Below are 22,320 nucleotides of genomic sequence, written 5' to 3' on the forward strand. Positions count from 1 at the left end.
GTGGTTTGATTAAAAAGAGAAAAAAAAGTGATTCCCCCAACACCCTGCTTTTCGATGATGTTCACGTCGCGTAATTACGTCACTTCAACAGGGGAAAATGGCTGCTCTTGTGTGAAGTAAACACAACATTTTTCAACTTTCTGCTAAGATATATGGGACTTTTTTGCAACGAAAATGTGGGGATTATGAAATCATACAAGCCCCGCATATTTTGCGCGGAAATTGGCAATTTATGCGACGAAAGTGCGGCGTATTTGAAAAAATGCGCCCCCCGCATAAATATGAGGACTTTGGCTGATTATGCATTGAATTATGCGATCGCATAATTAGGTTTTTCTGGAGGGACTGGCTAATGAAAAGAACGGTCTGTATGACGTAAGCATACACAATTAGCAATCCAATTATCTAATTGCTGTTAACTTTGGCCATGGTTTTTTTTCTTACTTGGCCAGAATGAATTGTTGAAAAGTCTCAAAAAAAACATAGCAATAAAACACCCTGTTTATTTAGGTCTTGTATCATATGTTCAATAAAGAAAGCATCTACAACGCCACACAGCTCTTTCCTAATTAGTCAGGGTTTATACCTTGCCGCAGCACCTAAGCGTTTTTGCGCACCGTCTAAGTGTATGAACGTAAAAACAATGTGGAGAGCACGTGGACGCTAGTAAAGGCACGGGAAGGGGCGTCCGCGCGTGAATGGGCTCAAATAGAGAGCTAGCGACAACTTCAGCACAGGCTAACTAACTTAAGGTGGGCTGACCTTTAAGGTGGTCCAGCTATTCTCATTTTAGTAATAAGCGGCTCCTTCAAGTTTTGCTTTAGTGATCTCGCTCGCTGCAACGGACAACCACTAAGCTTTATGCAAATAAGTGCACGATGATGTCACTTGAGCGTATGACGTCATCTGCACCTAAACGCCCTCAAAAAACAAAACAAAAACAAAACAAAACAGAGAAAACCCTGTTAATATATCATTATCATATCCGTCTGTAGGGTAAATGTAGGGAAACTGGAATACAGTTATTATGGTTGGAGACCTCATTTTATGCTATCAAAAAACATTTTGTTTCATCAGACCTGTCTGGTTAGACCTGATTAGTCGATTGGTTAGTCGTTGGACAGAAAATAATTCGCAACTTCGGACAATTCACTAATTGATTCAGTCATTTTGCAGCTTTTCTGGTTTTTATATCATTGTAATATCTTTGGGTTTTAGACTGTTGAAATGTGTTACTTCTCAGTGCTTTTATTTCAAATGAGTTAGTCTGTCTGTTGCTGATTTGATGATCTGGGGGTTTTGACTACTTCTGTCATTTATACTGCACATTAAAATTAAAACAAATGTTGTTCCAGTCTGCTTTTTCACAAGTTCTCACATATGTGGTGCAAGGACAGTTAATGGTGTGTTTATTTTCAACGTGAGGACCTTGCGTACGATTCTGCAGTCAGTTTGCAGCAACAGATAGTGATACTTGCATTAAGGTTTGAGTTGACACAATTCACACAGTACACTGTGTGAAATAAGGCTGCGTTCACTCCTTTGTTATCACCTTTAACGCTACTGATTCCTTTCAACACACCAGCATCAAGTATGTATCAAGTGTTTCTTATAATTAAAACAAACTGGCTTGATGTCGACAGATGCCTTCAGAATGACCCTCATGAATTAAAACAGCCAGCATGAATGCTGCACATTCTGACAAGGCACTGACCACGCCCCTGATCTTTAATTACGTTACCAGCTAAACTAAATATGTGACTACCAAATCCTCCGCCAGCTTTTTTCAACTGTTTCTAAATAAGAGTAGGTTTCACACTGGTTTTTGTCCCTTTTCGTTGTCCTAACAAGATGTTCAAGGGAGCATTGCTCACAAATGTTTTTGTTCTGTGTTTAGCATCCAGTACCAAGGCATATTTCCTAGCCTTGTTTCCTAGCCTTATCTTGGCAATACTTAAGTGGTGATTCAGATTCTGGGAAGATGTAGCAGCTTTACTGCAACGACCCTGATTTCAAGTGTCCAAAAGAATAACAACAAAAAAGTCTCACGTTCTATAATCCTGTGACTGGGAGTCTGTCGTTGTTTCCGTTCAGCCAGTTAATCCAAAGAACCCCCTCACCCAGTACAACTGCTTTATTTACTGACACGCTAAAAGAAGATTGTGTCGGTGATACAGAAGCAGGCAGGTCGGCAATCTCCTACAGCATCTGACCTGCCTCTCATTGGCTTTGGGGCAGTGTCTCTTGGCGAGCACTTCACTCCTCTTACTTCCTCTGGACTGTAGCAATGAGACAATGCTGGGGTCACTGAGTGAAGCTCTTCTTGATGGCCACTTTGGGGAAGAGACCGGAGAGCTCTTGGACGACCCGCGTGTCTATCTGCGAACAGAAGGAGACGTCCAGGAGGAGAAGTCGTGGACAAGACTGGAGGAGTTTCTTCAGTGAGGCAGCACTCACCAACCGCGTACCTGATGGGTCACATAAGAAGACACATTACAAAATCATTATATAAATACAAGAGATAAAGCTACAAAAAAAGACTGCATCTGCAAATTTCTCAGTAAATCAAATTACAAATGTCTATGTCATTTCTGACTATGGTTAACAGCTCCTCAGATCTCTGCAGGGTAAATCCAGACAGCTTATGACCAGTCATTCATAAAATGTGTGTTTATCACAGAAGAGAGATCACTTTATAGGGCCAAGTGATAAGGGAGTGGTATGAATGAGAACTGATCATACTGTACCAACATGTACCTTTCAAATTGTATATTTAAAAGACTATAATTGAATGCGGGCAAAGTATCACATGTAGTTGTAAGGAACAAATTGCTATAATAATGAAAAATGTATACATTACTTTCGTAAAGTAATAATCTCGAAGATTAAAATTTAAATTGATGAAAGCCTTTGCATTTGCAGTAAGAGTATATACTGGGTGTCTGTGGTGACATTCCAGGGAAAAATCACAAGTGGCACACAGTTAGTGGCGCGTTTTCCCATCACCCAGTAGTGGTTGGTCTGCCAGAAAAGGAAGGCGGAGATAACGCAACACAGACTTGCTCTTCAACTCACTTGTGTGTGATGCGGCGTACTGTTTTTTTTTTTTTCTGGTCTCTGCTATCTTTGCGAGTTACGGGTAAATATGGTCAAACAAAGAAAAGTGAAGTGAGATCCAAAAACACACCTGCAATTACTGCTTTTTGCTATAGGTGCCGGTAAAGAGAACGAAACGGGGACCTTTGAGATTGTACCTTGAGAAAAAAAATGTAATGCATGGAAAAACTAAATCCCGGAACATGTACATATGAAGTGCACTTGTGAGAATGCAAAAACATTTCCATGCTTCTATGACACAGTCTCTTATTCGCAGATGTGACGATGGCCATGTGTAAAGAACAAGGCAACATTGTTGACATGAAGCCACTCTACGTATGGCATTGTTTGCATATTAATGTGGCTTTGATTCTGTCGTTAGAGGCTAGCTGCTCTGGGTCTGTTTACAATGACATCCGACCACGTCCCTTTTAATAATGCTCTGCTAAACAGAGCTGCAAAGATGAATTGATTAGTGTCAACTATTACATTAATTGCCAACTATTTGAATGATCGCTTGATTGGTATGAGTCAGTTTTTATGAAAGAAAAAGAGTCCAGCTTCCTAAATGTAAATATTTTTGGTTTCTTCACTCCTCTATGACAGTACACTGAATATCTTTGAATTGTGGACAAAACAAGACACTTGAGGATGTTATCTTGAGCTTTGGTAAACACTGATCAACAATTTCCTGACATTTTATAGAGCAAACAAGTAATCGATTAATCACGAAAATAATCAACAATGAAAATATTCGTTAGTTGAAGCCATGCTGCTAAATATCAAGTTTATATGAAAAACATAGTAGCAGCTAATTAAATATTTACAAATTAATAATAAAAATAAATAAATGACAAAGGTTTATGCCAACAGACATCCACATGGGTGTGAGGTCAGAGCTTACCCAGTATGTCGAGGTGCTGCAGCGAGGGGCAGCTGGCGGCCAACTCCTCTATGTCTGAGTCGCAGACCGTGCGGTTGGCGGTGAGAAAGAGTTTGCGCAGGCGGGGAAGGCTGCGAGCGAGGTACTCGAAACATCCGGTGCTGCTCTGCAGTGTGGGACACCAGCCCAGGTCCAACTCCTCCAGCATCCTGAGCAACCACAGACCGTGCAGAAGAGCACTGGAGTTACTCCGTCCATTCACTCAAAACAGATAAGCTCTGCTTTGCCTCTGTGGTCTACAGCCGCAAGTGTTTTACGGTGATAATGTGTTCATTGCATTAATAATTGTTGGCATGATTTTATAAATGATGTTTTAAAGATTTAGAGTGTAACATTTTGATATTAATGAACGTTGCTACAAAGCTAATTAAGACTATCAGCTCCACACAACTCTCTCTGGATTTCTCAGTATCACTATGTTCAGAAGATTGTGGCGTCCGGCGACTTTCCCGCGCAGAAACTAGAGTGGAGATTATGACCTCTTCTGAAGAGTCCGTCATGTTTTTTTAATCCTCCTGTCCTCCTTGCATACTATCAACTGCGTTGAGGAGGGGTGGTGGCGCGTGCGCGATCACGGAAGGCTTGTATCATGTGGGGGCGCCGACAGTGTTGTTGTCATTACTTAGAATTCCTCATGGGGGAGACAAACTACGCACTATAGCTTTAATGTTGAACGTACATGTGGCCATAGATATAAAACATGTTTTATATCTATGCATGTGGCATAGTGAATCTTCAGGATTAACTGTATGTGTGAATGGCTACCTTAAAGACTACCTTACCTACAGTATGGGCCAGTAAGCCTGTCATCAATGTGTTTTTCACAAATAGGCAGATTTATATTTGCTAATTATATGTTAGATTCTTGTTAAAACATTTACATTTTCAAAAATTTAAAATAATTTGGGTTTAATGGGTCTGAACCCATTTAGTATTGCCTACCTGCAGCCAGAGACAAGCTCGGCCAGGCCTCGATCCGTCAGGTTTTTGCAGCGCCACAGGTCCAGCGAGCGGAGTGAGCGACAGCGAGCAGCCAGCATACTGGCGACACCGTCATAGTCATCAATCTACAGGACACAGGCAACAGTTAACATGCATGGAGGGCCTTCAGGGGGTCCACATCAGCTTTGAAATGGACCCTCTGAATATGAAACTCTGCAGCAGCCTCCTCAAATGTTGTAGTTAATTCAGAGGATATTATTTGTTAGGGGTGGGGGGAATCAAAAAATCTTATGATTCCTCTGTGGCATGTCATACAGTCACAGAATTCAATCATTTGCATTCAGGATGTCATATAGGACTGAGAAAATGATGCTGCTAGAAGTAGTGAGTGAGTTTGTAGCCCATTTCCTCCAATTGTCTTGTGTAATTTGATTAAGAAATTGAAATGTAGCTTACTGTATTTATTATCACAAAAAACTGATTAGCTGCATCGACTGGTTTGAGGGACATAACATGACTTTCTCAAGAGAGAACAAAGCAACAGTGAACACCTCGACCAGAAAGAACTGATTTGTGTTTGCGAGCTGTTATTGTTCTTTGGTGTCAGTTAATGTTGGCCATATTTCATCCTTTCATCCAAAGATGAAAGCAAAAAAATGCAATTTAATAGCCACACAGCCAGCGCAGGCACTTTACCTATCAAAATGACAGCATGCAGAACATTTGTCTGAGATAGCACTGGATGGATATCACAACTTATGGCTGAAAGAGTTGCTGTCATTTTGTAGTGCCATTGCCAACTGTTGCATAGCTTAATTACCAATGATGACACTAAAGCCACTAAAGAGCACAAGAGAAAACTGTACTGATATTTTGATGCATGCACCTTCCGCTTTCTTTGTGTTGGCGTTCTAACCTCCGGTGGATTTATGAGGACTATGGTTAACTGCTCCTCAGATCTGTCCAATATAAGTTTTCTCTCACACAACTATTTTGCCGCGGCTCCAGATCAGAATGTCAGTAAAAGGAAAATGTTTGTGTGACTTTTCCTTTCTTTTTTTAATTATCTTCTTAGAAAAGTGCATATATAAAGGATCTAATTATACATTATAATACATTAATCTAATTCATGTATGATATAAAAAAGATAATGTATTTTAATGTCCACATACTTGTCTGTCCATGACTGCCACATCATGTATACCATGAACCATGGTGGACAAATCCACTGAGCATAACGTCATTAAAGGAGTAGTTTGACATTTTTGGGGAATTTACACATTTGCTTTTGGGCGGAGAGTTAGATGAGAAGATCAATACCACTCACATTTCCGTCTTAAGGCCACAGCATGTTAGCTTAGCTTAGCATTAAAATCTGGAATCAGCTAGCCTGGCTCTGTCCAACAGTAACTAAATCCACCTGCCATCACCACTAAAACGCACTAATTACCACACTAGAGCTTGTTTAATGTGTACAAAAACTATTTGCTGTTTGCTTCACACTTAAGTGCAAATTAAACAAACAAGATATAATGTGTTACATATACCCTGTTTCCACGAAAATTAGCACGTATATGCAGGTTTTTTACATTACTGTATGTGTACATTTCCCTTATGTTTTAACTGTGTTGTGAAAGTCAAAAGTCAAATTTAGAGCTAAGGATGGAATAAAGTATTCACTTAAATTGTGTTCAGTGCCATTATCTCTGCTCTTTGTCTACTTTACGACCAACCAGTTTATTGTTAGCAGCTCAATTACTGCTACACTACTCAAGCCATCTTTTGGACAAGCTGCTATCCAACAAGGCCACATGGTGGGTTTACAGACTGTGCTTTATTTGGACTTATTTCTGTGCGTATGTGTGTGTGTGTGTGTGTGCGCACACATTCTCACCCTCACACAGCTCCCTAGGCTGAGGTGTCTCAGCTCTATGCAGAAAGTCAGGATGCTCAGAATAGCTGTTTGCTGCAGAGACAACAAAGAGAAAGACAAGATGCAGAGTTGTCATATACAGCATATATTTCTTTAATCTCATCCATTCTGGGTTTGGCACACTGGTAATATCTAAGAACCTACAGCTTGCAATCCGGACATCACAACAAACCTGGAAACAATGGAACAACACAGAAAAGTCAGAAAAAAAGGAAACATCACTTGAATAACTGCTGTATTGGAGCTACATGTTCACCAACAAACTAAACCCCAGACACACTTATCTGAGTGAAAACCTAAAAGGTATAAGGTATACATTGAAATAACAATATACCAGGGGTGGGAAAGAAAATCGAAAATCAAATCGATACTTTTGCCTAGAATCAATATTTTTTATTTATTTATTTTTACCTGCCACCTAAATATTTTCGGTTTATATGCTACTGCTGACGGTGACTACATCATATCCATTTCCAGCTATGTACTTCTTTGTCTCATGATATAATATAATGTCTCTAGAAGTGTATTATTCAACTTTTTGGTTTTTGTTAAAGAAGGAAAAGAAAATCGCAACACTCAATACTATCGAATCGCAATACTTCTAGAATCGCAATGAAACGCAATACAAATCCAATCGGCACCCATGTATCGCAAAAGCATGTTGTCCCTACCTTTAAATAACAGTAACATGTCCAGCCATGTCATCCAAATTTCCTCCTAAGTGATTTGATCAGTCTGCTGCCTGGGGCACTCAGGTAACGCTTATTGTATTCAAGGGAATATAATACGGTGCAACAGCTAGTTTTTACGTCTCCTCCACAAAGTCAAGCATAGTAAGGAAAGAGACCTCTCCAGTGGCCCTGCAGCTTGGAGATATGGGAATTCAACACTACGACTGCCAACACATGTACCTCAGTGGCAAGAGAAAGTGTCAGACATGAAAGTGAAAGCCTTTGGTTTTTGTGTGCGTTTGGTGTGTGTGCTCGAGCCTGTTGCTGGCATCTTTATAAACGCCTCTCTCCGGCGAGCTAGCCATTTAATTAGAGCAGTGACAGGGTAATGACAGCTGAGATGTCGGGGCCTCAAACAGACACACAGCTCGCTCTGTCTGCCTGAGTATAAACAACCTGCAGCATGCTGCCTGGCTCCACCGCAGAAACTCTACACCGGCTCCTGCATACTACGCCGCTCTGAAACATGACAAATACTGGAGAAACGCTGAGGTGTAACACCAAAACAAAATACAGCGGTTTTACACGTCAGACAGGCCTGAACCTGAACCTGGGTCTTAAAGACCCCCTGGGCTCCGAGTTGACTCAGTTCATCTCAAAAGACAACTACATAGAATGAGCTACAGCCAACCCAAAACATGCACCATCAAATAAGCAGCTTGTGGAGATCATTAGTCCGACTCCGACATTAGGGCAGGTCTTCTGAAATTACAGTTCCTTTACTAAACATTTATTGTCTTATTATCTATTTTATTAATGAAGCCATGTAAAGAAAAAACTGCAGCCAACCTGCCTGGGGTTTAGGACCAGCTAAGGGGGCAAAAATAAGTCTGAAGGGTTATTTTGATTATTTCTTTGATTCAATCTTTGTTTTCCACCTCAGGTCTTTCAAAACTATCGAAATGAACAATCTGAAAGGGGAACATTACTCTTTGGTTGACTACCCACAGCTCATAGACCTACTTTAGGCAACCTGTGTCAGGGGCTTGTGACTTGGCTATAAAGGGTCACAAAGTAGAAAGGTTGGAAGACTAGGCTTACTGTACTTTACTGTAGACATACTGTAGTTTCTTGATACACCCAAGCTAACTAGCAGAAACTGCAAAAGTATATATTGTTGTGTTCCAAACAGTCGCAGATTAAGACGCAATCACCTCTTCTACCAACAATACGTAGATTTGCTCTGCAGAACAACTGCAAACAAGAGAGAAGCATGTCAGTCTTTTCGCTGTTCATGGTAATGGCAATTTTCACCAAGGCCTTTTTCTGCCTTTAATTAGCATACAGATGTGATTTATCCATCTGAATGCTAATTAGCCTAGGATCTTATCTTTAATTCTGACTCCAGATGATTGTGGCTTCTTGTGCTCTTGGCGATAGTAGCGAAAGAAGACGGACATACAGTACATGGGAAATGTACTGTTTCTATTGTACATTAATTGTTACAGTAGAAACAAGAAAGCAAAAACAAACCTTAAAAAAAAATACAAGACTGTTGACTCTCAACTTAGTGCTTTCAACCGTATAACACAGTCTTCATCTGCAGATGAAGTTTGCTTACTGTCATGAAAACGTATATTTCAGCTTCTAAGCAAATTCCATACTGTCTATGGAACTGTTTGCAAAATTCCCAATATTCAAGTTTCCCAGAAAATGGATCAAATTTCTTGACCTTTTCCCTCTGTGAATTACACATCTCATTATTCTATTATATTCCAATAATCCAATGACAAGTGGAAATGTTCCATGACATGTTCAACTTCTTCAAAGATTACAGACCACTGCTATAACTTCCCAGCATGATATCTCCTCTATATTAAGTAATACTGGCAAATGACTGTGGTATAATTTACTAACTAAGCAACCTGTATATCCGATATTACAAACAGCCAGGGCAGCCATTTGGGATACATGAAAATATCATTAAAGGTCCCATGACATGGTGCTCTTTGGATGCTTTTATATAGGCCTTAGTGGTCCCCTAATACTGTATCTGAAGTCTCTTTTATATAGGCCTTAGTGGTCCCCTAATACTGTATCTGAAGTCTCTTTTATATAGGCCTTAGTGGTCCCCTAATACTGTATCTGAAGTCTCTTTATATAGACCTTAGTGGTCCCCTAATACTGTATCTGAAGTCTCTTTTATATAGACCTTAGTGGTCCCCTAATACTGTATCTGAAGTCTCTTTTATATAGGCCTTAGTGGTCCCCTAATACTGTATCTGAAGTCTCTTTTATATAGGCCTTAGTGGTCCCCTAATACTGTATCTGAAGTCTCTTTTATATAGGCCTTAGTGGTCCCCTAATACTGTATCTGAAGTCTCTTTTATATAGACCTTAGTGGTCCCCTAATACTGTATCTGAAGTCTCTTTTATATAGGCCTTAGTGGTCCCCTAATACTGTATCTGAAGTCTCTTTTATATAGGCCTTAGTGGTCCCCTAATACTGTATCTGAAGTCTCTTTTATATAGACCTTAGTGGTCCCCTAATACTGTATCTGAAGTCTCTTTCCCGAAATTCAGCCTTGGTGCAGAATTACAGCCACTAGAGCCAGTCCCACAATGAGCTTTCCTTAGGATGTGCCATTTCTGTGTCTGTAGCTATTTAGGAGGAGAGAGGGGGGGCAAGGTGGAGGGGTGTGGCCTTGACCAACTGCCACTTTTCTTGTTTGAAAGCCATGATGTCTCTCTCTCATGGGTGGGTCAAATTCTCTGGGCGGGCAAAGCAGAGAAAGGGGAGGTAACCTTGCTCCTTATGACGTCATAAGGAGAAGATTCCAGATCGGCCCATCTGAGCTTTCATTTTCTCAAAGGCAAAGCAGGATACCCAGGGCTCAGTTTATACCTATCGCCTTTTCTAGCCACTGGGGGACCATAGGCAGGCTGGGGGATCTAATCTAATCTATAGTCTATCTGCTGTATTTGGACAGAACAGATGCAAGTGCACAGGTAAAAAATGCCATTTTGATTGTGGTTTCCCAGATACACCGTTGACCGTGCCCACCTCTATCTTGGTGCGGTAGAGCACCAGCCTGCGGAGGCGTGTTAGTTTGGAGATGTGTGCGAAGGCCTGCGGGTGGAGGCGGTCGCAGGAGGACAGGTTGAGCTCCTGCAGCCCGGGACAAGTCTGAGAGATGACCTCCAGACAGGCCTCGTTCAGGAAGTGGCAGCACGATAGCTCCAGGCAGCCAAGGCTGAGACCACACGCCTTCAGGAAGCTGAGGGGAAGAATAGATGGAGAGGGAAAGACATAAGAGGAAGTAGAGATTTACAGTGGGGCAAAAAAGTATTTAGTCAGCCACCAATTGTGCAAGTTCTCCCACTTAAAAAGATGAGAGAGGCCTGTAATTTTCATCATAGGTACACTTCAACTATGAGAGACAAAATGAGAAAAATAATCCAGAAAATCACATTGTAGGATTTTTAATGAATTAATTGGTAAATTCCTCGGTAAAATAAGTATTTGGTCACCTACAAATAAGCAAGATTTCTGGCTCTCACAGACCTCTAACTTCTTCTTTAAGAGGCTCCTCTGTCCTCCACTCGTTACCTGTATTAATGGCACCTGTTTGAACTTGTTATCAGTATAAAAGACACCTGTCAACAACCTCAAACAGTCATACTCCAAACTCCACTATGGCCAAAACCAAAGAGCTGTCAAAGGACACCAGAAACAAAATTGTAGACCTGCACCAGGCTGGGAAGACTGCATCTGCAATAGGTAAGCAGCTTGGTGTGAAGAAATCAACTGTGGGAGCAATTATTAGAAAATGGAAGACATACAAGACCACTGATAACCTCCCTCAATCTGGGGCTCCACGCAAGATCTCACCCCGTGGGGTCAAAATGATCACAAGAACGGTGATCAAAAATCCCAGAACCACACGGGGGGACCTAGTGAATGACCTGCAGAGAGCTGGGACCAAAGTAACAAAGGCTACCATCAGGAACACACTACGCCACCAGGGACTCAAATCCTGCAGTGCCAGACGTGTCCCCCTGCTTAAGCCAGTACATGTCCAGGCCCGTCTGAAGTTTGCTAGAGAGCATTTGGATGATCCAGAAGAGGATTGGGATAATGTCATATAGTCAGATGAAACCAAAATAGAACTTTTTGGTAAAACTCAACTCGTCGTGTTTGGAGGAGAAAGAATGCTAAGTTGCATCCAAAGAACACCATACCTACTGTGAAGCATGGGGGTGGAAACATCATGCTTTGGGGCTGTTTTTCTGCAAAGGGACCAGGACGACTGATCCGTGTAAAGGAAAGATTGAATTGTATGTATCGTGAGATTTTGAGTGAAAACCTCTTTCCATCAGCAAGGGCATTGAAGATGAAACATGGCTGGGTCTTTCAGCATGACAATGATCCCAAACACACCGCCCGGGCAACGAAGGAGTAGCTTCGTAAGAAGCATTTCAAGGTCCTGGAGTGGCCTAGCCAGTCTCCAGATCTCAACCCCATAGAAAATCTTTGGAGGGAGTTGAAAGTCCGTGTTGCCCAGCGACAGCCCCAAAACATCACTGCTCTAGAGGAGATCTGCATGGAGGAATGGGCCAAAATACCAGCAACAGTGTGTGAAAACCTTGTGAAGACTTACAGAAAACGTTTGACCTCTGTCATTGCCAACAAAGGGTATATAACAAATAATTGAGATGAACTTTTGTTATTGACCAAATACTTATTTTCCACCATAATTTGCAAATAAATAAATAAAAAATCCTACAATGTGATTTTCTGGATTTTTTTTTTTTTTCTCATTTTGTCTCTCATAGTTGAAGTTTACCTATGATGAAAATTACAGGCCTCTCTCATCTTTTTAAGTGGGAGAACTTGCACAATTGTCGGCTGACTAAATACGTTTTTGCCCCACTGTATATATTCTAAGGGTGGGTTTAAAAAATAGATTTTCCAATTTAAATCGATTTTCATTTGAATGATCCAAAATCGATTCAGAAAATCCAAGAATCGATCTTTGTCTGTATCATATGAAACATATGTCATGCTAGCTTGTCAGGAAGGGGGTTAAATAACTCAATTTTGGCGAGGGAAAAAAGGAGTCTGTAGAGCTGCACTTCATTGTGTGTTCATGTTAAATAAAAAGTACATTAATGTAACTGCTTTGGGGTCAATTCTTAATGTAAACATTGATAATTTTAAGAATGCACCAGGTTAGAGGGAACCTTGTACAATTGTAGAATATCTTTCATATCTAAGCTAAATTGGCATTGTAACTGAAATGCTCCTAACCTTAGGGCTGCACAATTAATCGAATTTTAATCACGATCACGATTTTGCCTTCCCACGATCAAATTTGCGTGATCGAGCGATATTTAAAATGCGTCATTCCGTTCATAGAACAGTTTTTGCAAAGCCAATCTAGCGCTCCATAAACCACTGTCTGATCACATGTCTCCATGAGCCAATCAGAGCTGTTCCCTGCCTGCACCGCGTAGCTTAGTTTCTAGATGTAGACAGTCACAGAGGACAGAGTAACGTGAGGAAAATTCCACAACAGGTAGCAGTCGGTCATCATAAGCCGGTCACAATGTTTACCAGTTTACCAGTAAACGCAACGTTTTGTCCCGTCTGTGTTGTAGCAGTGACCAGTGCTAGTTTGTGTCTTTTATCTCATAGCTTTAGCAGCAGACTGTTGGACGTCCCGCTGTTGGAATCCTACAGTGAAATACAGATACACTACACGGTTTAGCAGTCAGCATTTTAGCCGTGTTTAATCCAGTCACTACTGTGGCTAACGGTAGGCTATCGCTACCTGCTGTGTAACGTGTTACTAGTGTTTACTAGCGTGACATTCAGCGATGTTTATGTTGCCTCTAACGTGGGTTTCAGAGCATCAGAGCGCAACGCAGACATGCAAGTGGCAGTGTAACGAGCCACAGAAATCCGCGTAGCTATTTCGTCTGGTAGATACCAGGCACCACATGCATCGTTAACGTGAACAGAAAATTGCGTTGCCTGTATCTTTCACGGCAAACATGCATGTGTGGAAAGCGGTCGCACAACAGCTGAAATTGCATACTCCTTCACAGTATCCTTCAATAAAGGAGGAATGTAGCACAATATGGATGTATTAGTAGGAATGTAGCACAATATGGATGTATTAGTAGGAATGTAGCACAATATGGATGTAAAAGCAGTTATAATTATATAATTATGTGACAATAAAATTTTGTTTTGGCTAAAATCAACAAATAATCGTGATAGTTAATCGTGATCTCAATATTGATCAAAATAATCGTGATTATCATTTTGGCCATAATCGTGCAGCCCTACCTAACCTAATTGATATTGAATCGGGAATAAAATCGATTCGGGACCTTGTGAATCGGAATCGAATCGGAAAATCATTGACGATACCCAGCCCTAATAATTTCATCAGCAACCTACTACTCCACCTGTCTGTATTTTAGACAATAATGCTAACATCCTTTTTCATGATCTCTTATTTTCTTTTTGTCATGGATTACAGAAAAAAGTTTCAATCAATTTTCTTTGTCTTAGCATGTCTTAGCATGTCTCATGGGCCCCCCCCAAAAAAAATGCTTGTGAGAATTTGCTAGTTTCCCAAAGTCATCTCTCTGTTTTTCCGCTGACAGTCTGACCTGCTGAAGCCGGTCAGGGTGAGCGCTCCGCGGTTTCCCGTCCAGGAAAGGTTGATCCTCTGGAGGAGGGTGCAGCGGCTCTGCAGGTGTCCCAAGGAGGCGTCACTCAGCCGGGCCCAGTAGGGCTGCAGACTCAGCTGGGTGTACTGCAGCGGGTCGCAGCAGTGCTGGTGCAGCAGCTTACAGCTCTGGGCCAGACGGCAGAGGTCTGGCAGGGTCAGGTGGCTCAATATCAGCTGGATAAGCTATGGACAGAAGATGGGAAGAAGGGGTAGAATAGGAGAGAGGATAAGGGGGAGGGGGAAAGACAGACAAAACATAATGCTGTTACTGTAGGTTGGATTAGGGATGGGCATCGTTTTGATTTTAACAATTCTGATTCCTATTCCGACTCTTCCTTTCAATTCCGGTTCCTATCGGTTCTCGATTCCAATTCTTTGAGGGTGGAGTTGCAACGGGTCACGTGGTTATTTCACAGACAAGAGGAACATTTTATTTAGATTCAATGGTGATTTACAGTTTCATCTGGCTTTTTCAATGCAAAATAAAGCCACACTTTAGAGCGCCGCTTACTGTGCTCCATGGCTACAACACAACAAGTGCCTGGAAGTAATGCGGCCACTACGGAAACCAAAACTTGCGCGTGTTAAATTTGGAACCCATGATCGGATTCGAAACCAAATTTCCCAAACGATTCAGTAGAACCTAGTAGAGAACGTAGAATAACAGAGTAGTCTAGAGAATGTTAATTGCGTCCCCTCTGTCAGGCAGATCTGAATAGTGTTTATCTGGGACACAAAGCACTGATAGCAGGATCAGTGGAGAGGTGAGCCGGCTTGTTTTGCACTGTGTTCGTGTTCCTCTCAAAGAGAAAGAATGACTGTGCTCGTGTAAGTGTGTGTTGCAGTGAATTAACAATACACAGTGTTCAAGCGGGTATCAGCTGACAGATAATAGCTATATTGTGTTTCTGAAACAAACACATGGCGGTTGTGAAGACTGCTGTTAATGGCAGCGGTTTGGAGAGGAGATAAGAGAATGAATATCAAGAGCAGTGCCGGTATTTTGAAGCTCGCTTAAGACAACGTGATACGTCTGCATGTCATGAAAATGACTTTGTGTCCGTGAGTGCATACGAGATCAAGTGTCAGAATGGGTCCAAGCCACACTGTTCATGTGTCTGTGTTTTAGCTGCAGCTAACGGCCTCTGGGTGTATTATAAGTTATGATCATCATCAGCAGTCAATTTATACAGATCTACGTTTGGCTGCTGCTTAATGACTTTACATAGATTGAAATATTGCAAAAATAGTCAACAGATTAAATGATTATTACAAAACAATTGTTAGTTTCAAGCCTACAGTGCACCATAATAATAATAATAATAATAATAATAATAATAATAACTAGAAATGTGAAAACCTCTGACTGAAGGTTGTGTAGTTTACTACATCTGTAAATCTGAAATGTGCATTGCCATTTCATGCTTAAATGCAAAAAGCACTGTCACACTTAAGATTTACTGGCTTAAAAGGTAGCCGGCAGAGCTTTTTACCTTTAGTGGCGCTGTGGAGCAGTGTTTTTATGAGTGGGTTCCCCATTTGTCCCATGCACAAGGACGCACGTTATGCAATACACAAGCAGGAGCTTATGGTTTCTCACTATTCCACTGATACTAGTGGCAGTGATGTGCCAAGAAAGGCTACAATGCACCAACAAAGGCAATGAAGACTGCCCTCTGGTAAACATGAATGTAAAAAACGCAGAACTTAAAACACCGGCTTTGCAAATGATTTATGAGGAAGGAAAAGCACTCGACATGTCTCTTAGAGCTGAAGGAGACACAGTGAGTTGTGGTGAGTAACGCCAAATGTAAACATAACTTACAAGAAAACACTCGTAGAGGGGTGCGACCTCCATACTTCTCAAAGTAATTACTGGAGGGACAGCTTAACCAAATATTTATTGGTTCAACATATCCTTATCCCAATGTCCCGACCATAGACTGTAAAAAAAAGTTCCTTCCTCCCACTGTACAAAAGTGAAGCCAAAATGTCCCAGATATGTGTGCCACCACCTTGTAAATTTAGAGCTAGAGTATGCGCAGTAGTGATCGGGCGGTGGAGCTGTGATATCCAAATCCCACCCATACACCTGACCGACCAATCGTGAGTCAATCACAGCTGTCAATCATGACGTTTCACCCTGTTTTTATAGCATCAGATAACCACAACTTATCCGAAAAAGTAACACTTGAACAAACATCAGCGTGATAAGAACTACCTAAAATGACGGAAACCTTCTTTGGAAAAAAATTGGTGTACTTTGATTTTTTTGTTTGGCGTCCACTAACATGGAGGGGGCGGGGTTTATGATCTATACTATAGCTATGACCAGGTGCCGATAGAAATGTTTTGGCCTCACTATACAGACTATTCAACCAACCTCTAATCCCGGACAGGAGTTACAGAATCATTTTTGAGTAGCAAGCAAAACTTGAATTGTGTGGTCCTGGTGTGTATCTACTCCTTCACTCAGGCCTGAATGATTCAGTGTACACATCTGTAATCACCTCATAGGGCAGTTTGTCAAAGTAGCCATTGCCTGTCCTCTGGTGCTTGCTGTCTCCTTGTCTGAATGAACATCCCACATCGGACAGCTCATCCTCGCTGTCACTAAGGTCATTGATGTCAATGAGAGGCATCTTGTAGAGCGCCAACATGGGCCTTTCTTTTACCCCACGCAGAATAACAGCGTCCAGCTCGGTATAGTAGTCCAGCAGAGAGCTGTTGACCTCCAGGCGCAGCAGGTTGGTGGGGAAGTTGATATGCTTGATGTTAGGGGAAAACTGACGCGCCTGGGGTGTCAGCACCTTGGTCGGCTCCCCTGACCACAGCACCTCCCACCTGGACAAAAGAAAGAGCTGTGTAAAGCCACAACAGGAGGGTATTTCTTTTAACCTAAAAATGGGACTATAACACTGTTGATTTCTGGGCTCCAGTCTACCTGTAGTATTGTGCACACCATCCACTGGATCTGTGCAGTCTTTTATTTCCACTCAACAGTGGCATTGTGATGCTTAATATGGCTCATAACAACACATAATCCATTAGGATGGCATTCCTTGACTTTTGTCTCACATCGTTGGCTGTTTGCTTAGTGTTTCTAAGCTTGCTCTGTGAGCCTCATGCACTGAATCCAATGTATAATGAACTCTGCGGAAAAAAACCACTGACTCGTAAAGGATGATGGATGGGCAGTAATGAACTATTGTAGCTCCCTTCTGCTGACCACACTGCTTACAGAGAATAGGAGTTATACCATGATTACAGCAGGATTATAAAGTAGGATTCTAATAGACTGTTGGAGTTTTACATTTCTGACAACTGGTAAAGGTCCCAATATCTTCATTTTGACACTGGTTACAAATCCATGCTCTTTTGGCATTGTTGAATGGTCTAAACAATGAAATTAAACACAGGCATAATATTATACAGTTCAAAAATAGATTCAAGAAAACAATACTTGGTAAGTTATTGTATGACTTCATATGAATTGTTGTATGTATATGCATTGCTATTTGTTTTTTTCTGTAATAATATGATATTGTAAAGTAGTGGCAGGACTTTTAGGTTTCGGCCTGCTCCTTCTCCAACTCATCCTTTTTATGTTCTATGATGGAATCGGATTGATTTGTATGTGATTGTGTTTTATCTTTGTGATTTGATTTTCTTCTCTTTTAAAGCATGCCGATTGTTCTAGATTAATACAAAATTAAACTACTCTTAAGGCTCTCTCCACGGACACCAGACCAGCTAATCACATTTGAAAAATAATTTCTATGTAGGATGATGACATTGTTTTCCTACTTAGTGTTACGGTTGCAAGACAAACAAGCCTAATGTTTAAAAAAATGATATGTAATCTATATTTTTCCAAATCACACAAGGAACTGGAGTTCATTATAATTATATGATTGTCTAATGAATACGTCATGATTTATGATATAAAAAAAGAGATTGCTGAAAATTCATTTATTACATATCCAAAAACATATTCAAATATAAATCATTTTTACTTGGCAACTTGGCAGCTGTGCCCTAAAAAAATACTATATCTTAGTCACTAACTGTAAACCTTATTCTCTGTGGAATACAAAGATGTGGCACAATTCCACAAACTACAAATTGGGATATCTTGGGATTTGTCATTTCAGTGTTGTGCATGAATACTGTATGCACCTCTGGGCTTGTTAGAGAGTGCGTCTCTGCCAGAGTAATAAACGTTGAATTACTTCTGAACTTCCCTTCTGGTTCATAGCTAATACAGATTTGATGAGGTCGGTTCCACTTTTCCCACAGCAACTCACAGGGTCATCAGAAGCTAAAAATCAGTCTGCTTATCAATCAAATACCACGTTCTCATGTGACACAGAATGTTCACCTTACAGATATCAGCTTTAATATGCTTTGGCTTTCCAATGTCTGATTGGAAAAACAGAGTCAAATACTACCCTGCTTACAGTTTTCTCTTTAGACTATAATCACTAAAACTTCAGGCTTACATTTGTGCCTTATGGTTTCACTGTGGAATAGCAGAAACTTCAGTGTGGTTCTGCTTGGATGCTTTTGGAATTTAAACAATATTCCTAAGAAACCATACACATTATAGAGGACTTTTCCATAACAATACAGCAACGTGTTTTACAAACAAAGGAAAATAATAAAGGAAAGACAATTTGATAAAGAATACAAATGTCAGCTATTAATTTGTAAGAGCAGGATTCATTCCAAAAACTAGAAGACTGGCTTCTACTTCAAAGTTGCACACAACTGCTGGTATTGCATGATTTTCTTAGTAGTGTTAATCAACTACAAACTTCAGAGCAGCTTTTTTCCTCCAGCTGTAAGACTTCTAAACTAATCCTCTGTACTCCACCATAAAAAAAAAAAACTTTTGTTTTTAGCTTGAAATAAAAAGGACTAAAACTTGCATTTTGTTGTGCAACCCTGTGTTGTAGAATGACAAAAAATGAACCTTGAACTAATTGGATCACTGAGAATGTCTAGTGGTGGTATTTTGGACAGATGGTTGTCCTTACCTGACATCAGTAGGTGGGTTCTGGGAGAAGGGGTTGTGAGAGCAGGCCAGAATCTGGACGATGGCTCCAGGGTAATAAGTCTCAAGTACATCTACTGCTGTAGGGTAGACAGGCTCCTCAAAGCCCAGTTCGATATAATCCCGGCTATGGAAGCCTTTAGGGGTGCGGCGGAAAGGTGGCGGAGCACTGGCACATTGTTCCCACCATGTCCCGTAAGCTCTAAATACAGCCGTCTGAGTGAAGTCCCCTGAGCTGGGGAAGACGTTGGGTACCCCAGCCAGGTTCCACATGGTGTAGGACATGCTATTCTCACTGCCATAGTGGGAGCTGAAGTCCAGGACCTCCTTGGCATACTGCTCCACCTCCACAGTGACCGGCATCACGGCCCGCTGGCCGGACTCCACAGCCCGCCGGCTGGTCAGAGCCTCGCCTCGAGTCCCACTCCTGGAGCGTCGCCGCAGACAGATATAGTAAAACATGCTCAAGAGGGTTAACATAAGGAACTCTGGGGCTGACGGGGGCAGTGGAGAGAACGGAGGCTAGAAGGAGGAAGAGCCTCCACCTACTGGAAGGACAGTGGCTCAAGGGCTGGGGGTGCACAAAGCGCAGGCTAGAGGCCCGGCTGCATGCATGACCTGTATGTTAGGCAGAGACAAGCACAAGTCAGCAGGTCAAGGAGTACAACTCAACAAAATTCTTTCTTTTGTCATAATAGATTAAAGGGAAGGAATGTGTGCTACCTAAATTAGTAGCTGAACATGAATGGAAGCTTTCCCAAATAATATACCACATCTGGGAAATCAGCTGAAACTGGTTAAAATGCATTTAAACTTAATTTAAATTTGTTGACCAGTTATTCCCAGTATAAGTCAAACAGGTAACGTTACACAGCCGTAGGCTGCAACAAGCAATGCAAATGTGCAAGGCCTTAAGGGACAACCTGTGGTCCAGATGTAAACAAAAGAACAGGGCCATCAGCAATATTCAAAACAGTACTGGAACCACTGTGATCAATCCCAAATGGGTTGGCAGGTCTTTTACAGTTTTTCTCAATCGATTTGGCACATTTACTAAAAAAAACTTACAATTGTCAAAACTCTAAGTACAATCCTCACACCACGTGGTACCTTCAACACATCACTCTATGTGACCTGCAAAAGGAGATTACTCAATCAAAAATAACTGTAATAATTGTTTCAAATGTAAATAAATCTATCGATAAATAAATCATTGTCATCAAAACAAAATGTTCCTTTATCATTGCTTGGACCAAGACAGTCAAAATGCAGACATCTTGTCAAATGACAGTCTACTCTGACAGGGTGATAGTTACCCATTCTGTAATATTGTCCAGTTGCTAACATTGTATATTTAGGTAGCTGAGTAATATTGATGCCAGCCATGGCACTCACCTGACACCCGTTTGCGTTTGGTTCCTCTAGCGTAAATTGTAAACAATGGTAGTGTTCCCTAAGTCTATTCATCTGAAAACGTTTACAACAAAACCACATACCTATTGTGTGACAGTTTATTGGGATTGTTGGTTGCTTTATTTTGCATGTAGGGATTTAGCTATATAATGAACATGTAATGTGTATAACTGCATTTGAGAATATTATGATTCTATAGCAAATAAATGCAAACTATTTTCACCTGCAAGGGTTACTCAATGCATTTAGTGCCAAAGAAATGATAAATGACTATAGTCATGTCAACAACTGACCTAATGTTTATATTAATAGCTAGTCATATAGTTTGACGAAGTTTCATAGTCATTCGACGATTGTGCCAAAGCGATTGAGAAAAACTGTAAATACTGGGCCAACACACGAATAAAAGTAAATCAAAGTTGTTAATGTAGCTAATGTTACTGTTGTACTGGTTAAACTTTAGCATGAATGCTTTAATGACCATTGAAATAACGTTAAAACAATAGTTAATGGTACAGTTACACATACGGTAAAATCGTACTAAGTATAAGGCTGCTGTTTAGCATTAAGTCTGTCCCTTCTCTGGCTTTCTCTGTGTGACGAGGACAATTAGCTAGCTAATTTTGCAAATGTAGGTAGCAGCTAGCTAACTAACGTTAACGTTAGATTGTCCAAAAACATTGGCTTAAGGTTACTGACTAGGAATTTCATAAAACGTTACCCCCATTAACGTTAACGTCACATTAACATAAACTACCACGGAGAAACTGTTGCTTTCTGAAGACCATAGTTCAATAAAAACAAAAAAATGACTATTAGGGAAGTGACATTAGCCAGAGTTGAGCTAGCTACCCCCCTCCACCTTGTTGTTTGTGTTCCTAAAAAAAATAAGCTAGTGTTACTTAACTAGCTAGCTAACGCTAGCTAGCCTACAGCCAAGCTGAGCTGTCAAAACACAACTTTTAGCTTCCGTAGCTAGCTTTGCGAAATCGAGCAATCAAAGAGGACGAGACATAATTTCAATTTACGGTAAACGTAGATCGATACATCCATTCATGAGGATCAATCCTCTTCTTCCCTTTAACGGTACATTTCAACCACCAAACCACATTCCTGCTGCAGTTTACCTCGTGATGCCTTCCAGTACAGTCGGACAATGCATTCACGAACCATATAATCTGGAAGATAATGCTGTGAATACCGACATTTTGTATGCTATGGAGATTTTGATACGTTGTGTTTACTAAAACAACAAAATGCATTTGGCAAAGGTCGTGTCGTCTGCTGAAAATAAACGCGATTACATATGCAGAACCGCAATTTTGCCGCACTAACTAGCGGAATGTCACATAATTATCAAAATATTAAGAGAAGGACCAAAGAGAAACTATAAAACATACATTTTGACAGTCTTGTTCAAGATAAGTGACTGAATTGAAGGATTTTAAGACGTCTGGTGAAAGCTAAGCATGGATGTGTAATAAGAAGGAGCTACGTAGGAGCATTAAACATAGACAGTA

General features: G+C 40.9%; 1 protein-coding gene across 3 annotated transcripts; it reads right to left on the minus strand.

Moving 5' to 3' along the window:
• Positions 1-243: 243 nt before the first annotated feature.
• Positions 244-22,030, minus strand: fbxl4 (F-box and leucine-rich repeat protein 4). 3 transcript variants are annotated; one of them, XM_039806798.1, is made up of 9 exons: positions 21,928-22,030; positions 19,371-20,005; positions 16,842-17,175; positions 14,270-14,514; positions 10,650-10,863; positions 6,876-6,947; positions 4,982-5,106; positions 4,001-4,188; positions 244-2,468 (listed from the first exon to the last, which is right to left on the minus strand). In XM_039806798.1, exons 2-9 carry the CDS (start codon positions 19,865-19,867, stop codon positions 2,305-2,307), a joined length of 1,839 nt encoding a protein of 612 aa, XP_039662732.1. In that variant the 5' UTR covers positions 19,868-20,005; positions 21,928-22,030; the 3' UTR covers positions 244-2,304. The 3 variants fall into 3 exon arrangements, with proteins under 3 accessions (XP_039662732.1, XP_039662729.1, XP_039662733.1); XM_039806795.1 differs by having other exon boundaries at positions 21,829-21,947; XM_039806799.1 differs by lacking the exon at positions 21,928-22,030 and adding an exon at positions 20,783-21,528.
• Between the last annotated feature and the right edge of the window lie 290 nt (positions 22,031-22,320).

The sequence above is a fragment of the Perca fluviatilis genome, chromosome 7, assembly GCF_010015445.1.
Source record: "Perca fluviatilis chromosome 7, GENO_Pfluv_1.0, whole genome shotgun sequence".
Classification (NCBI taxonomy): domain Eukaryota; kingdom Metazoa; phylum Chordata; class Actinopteri; order Perciformes; family Percidae; genus Perca; species Perca fluviatilis.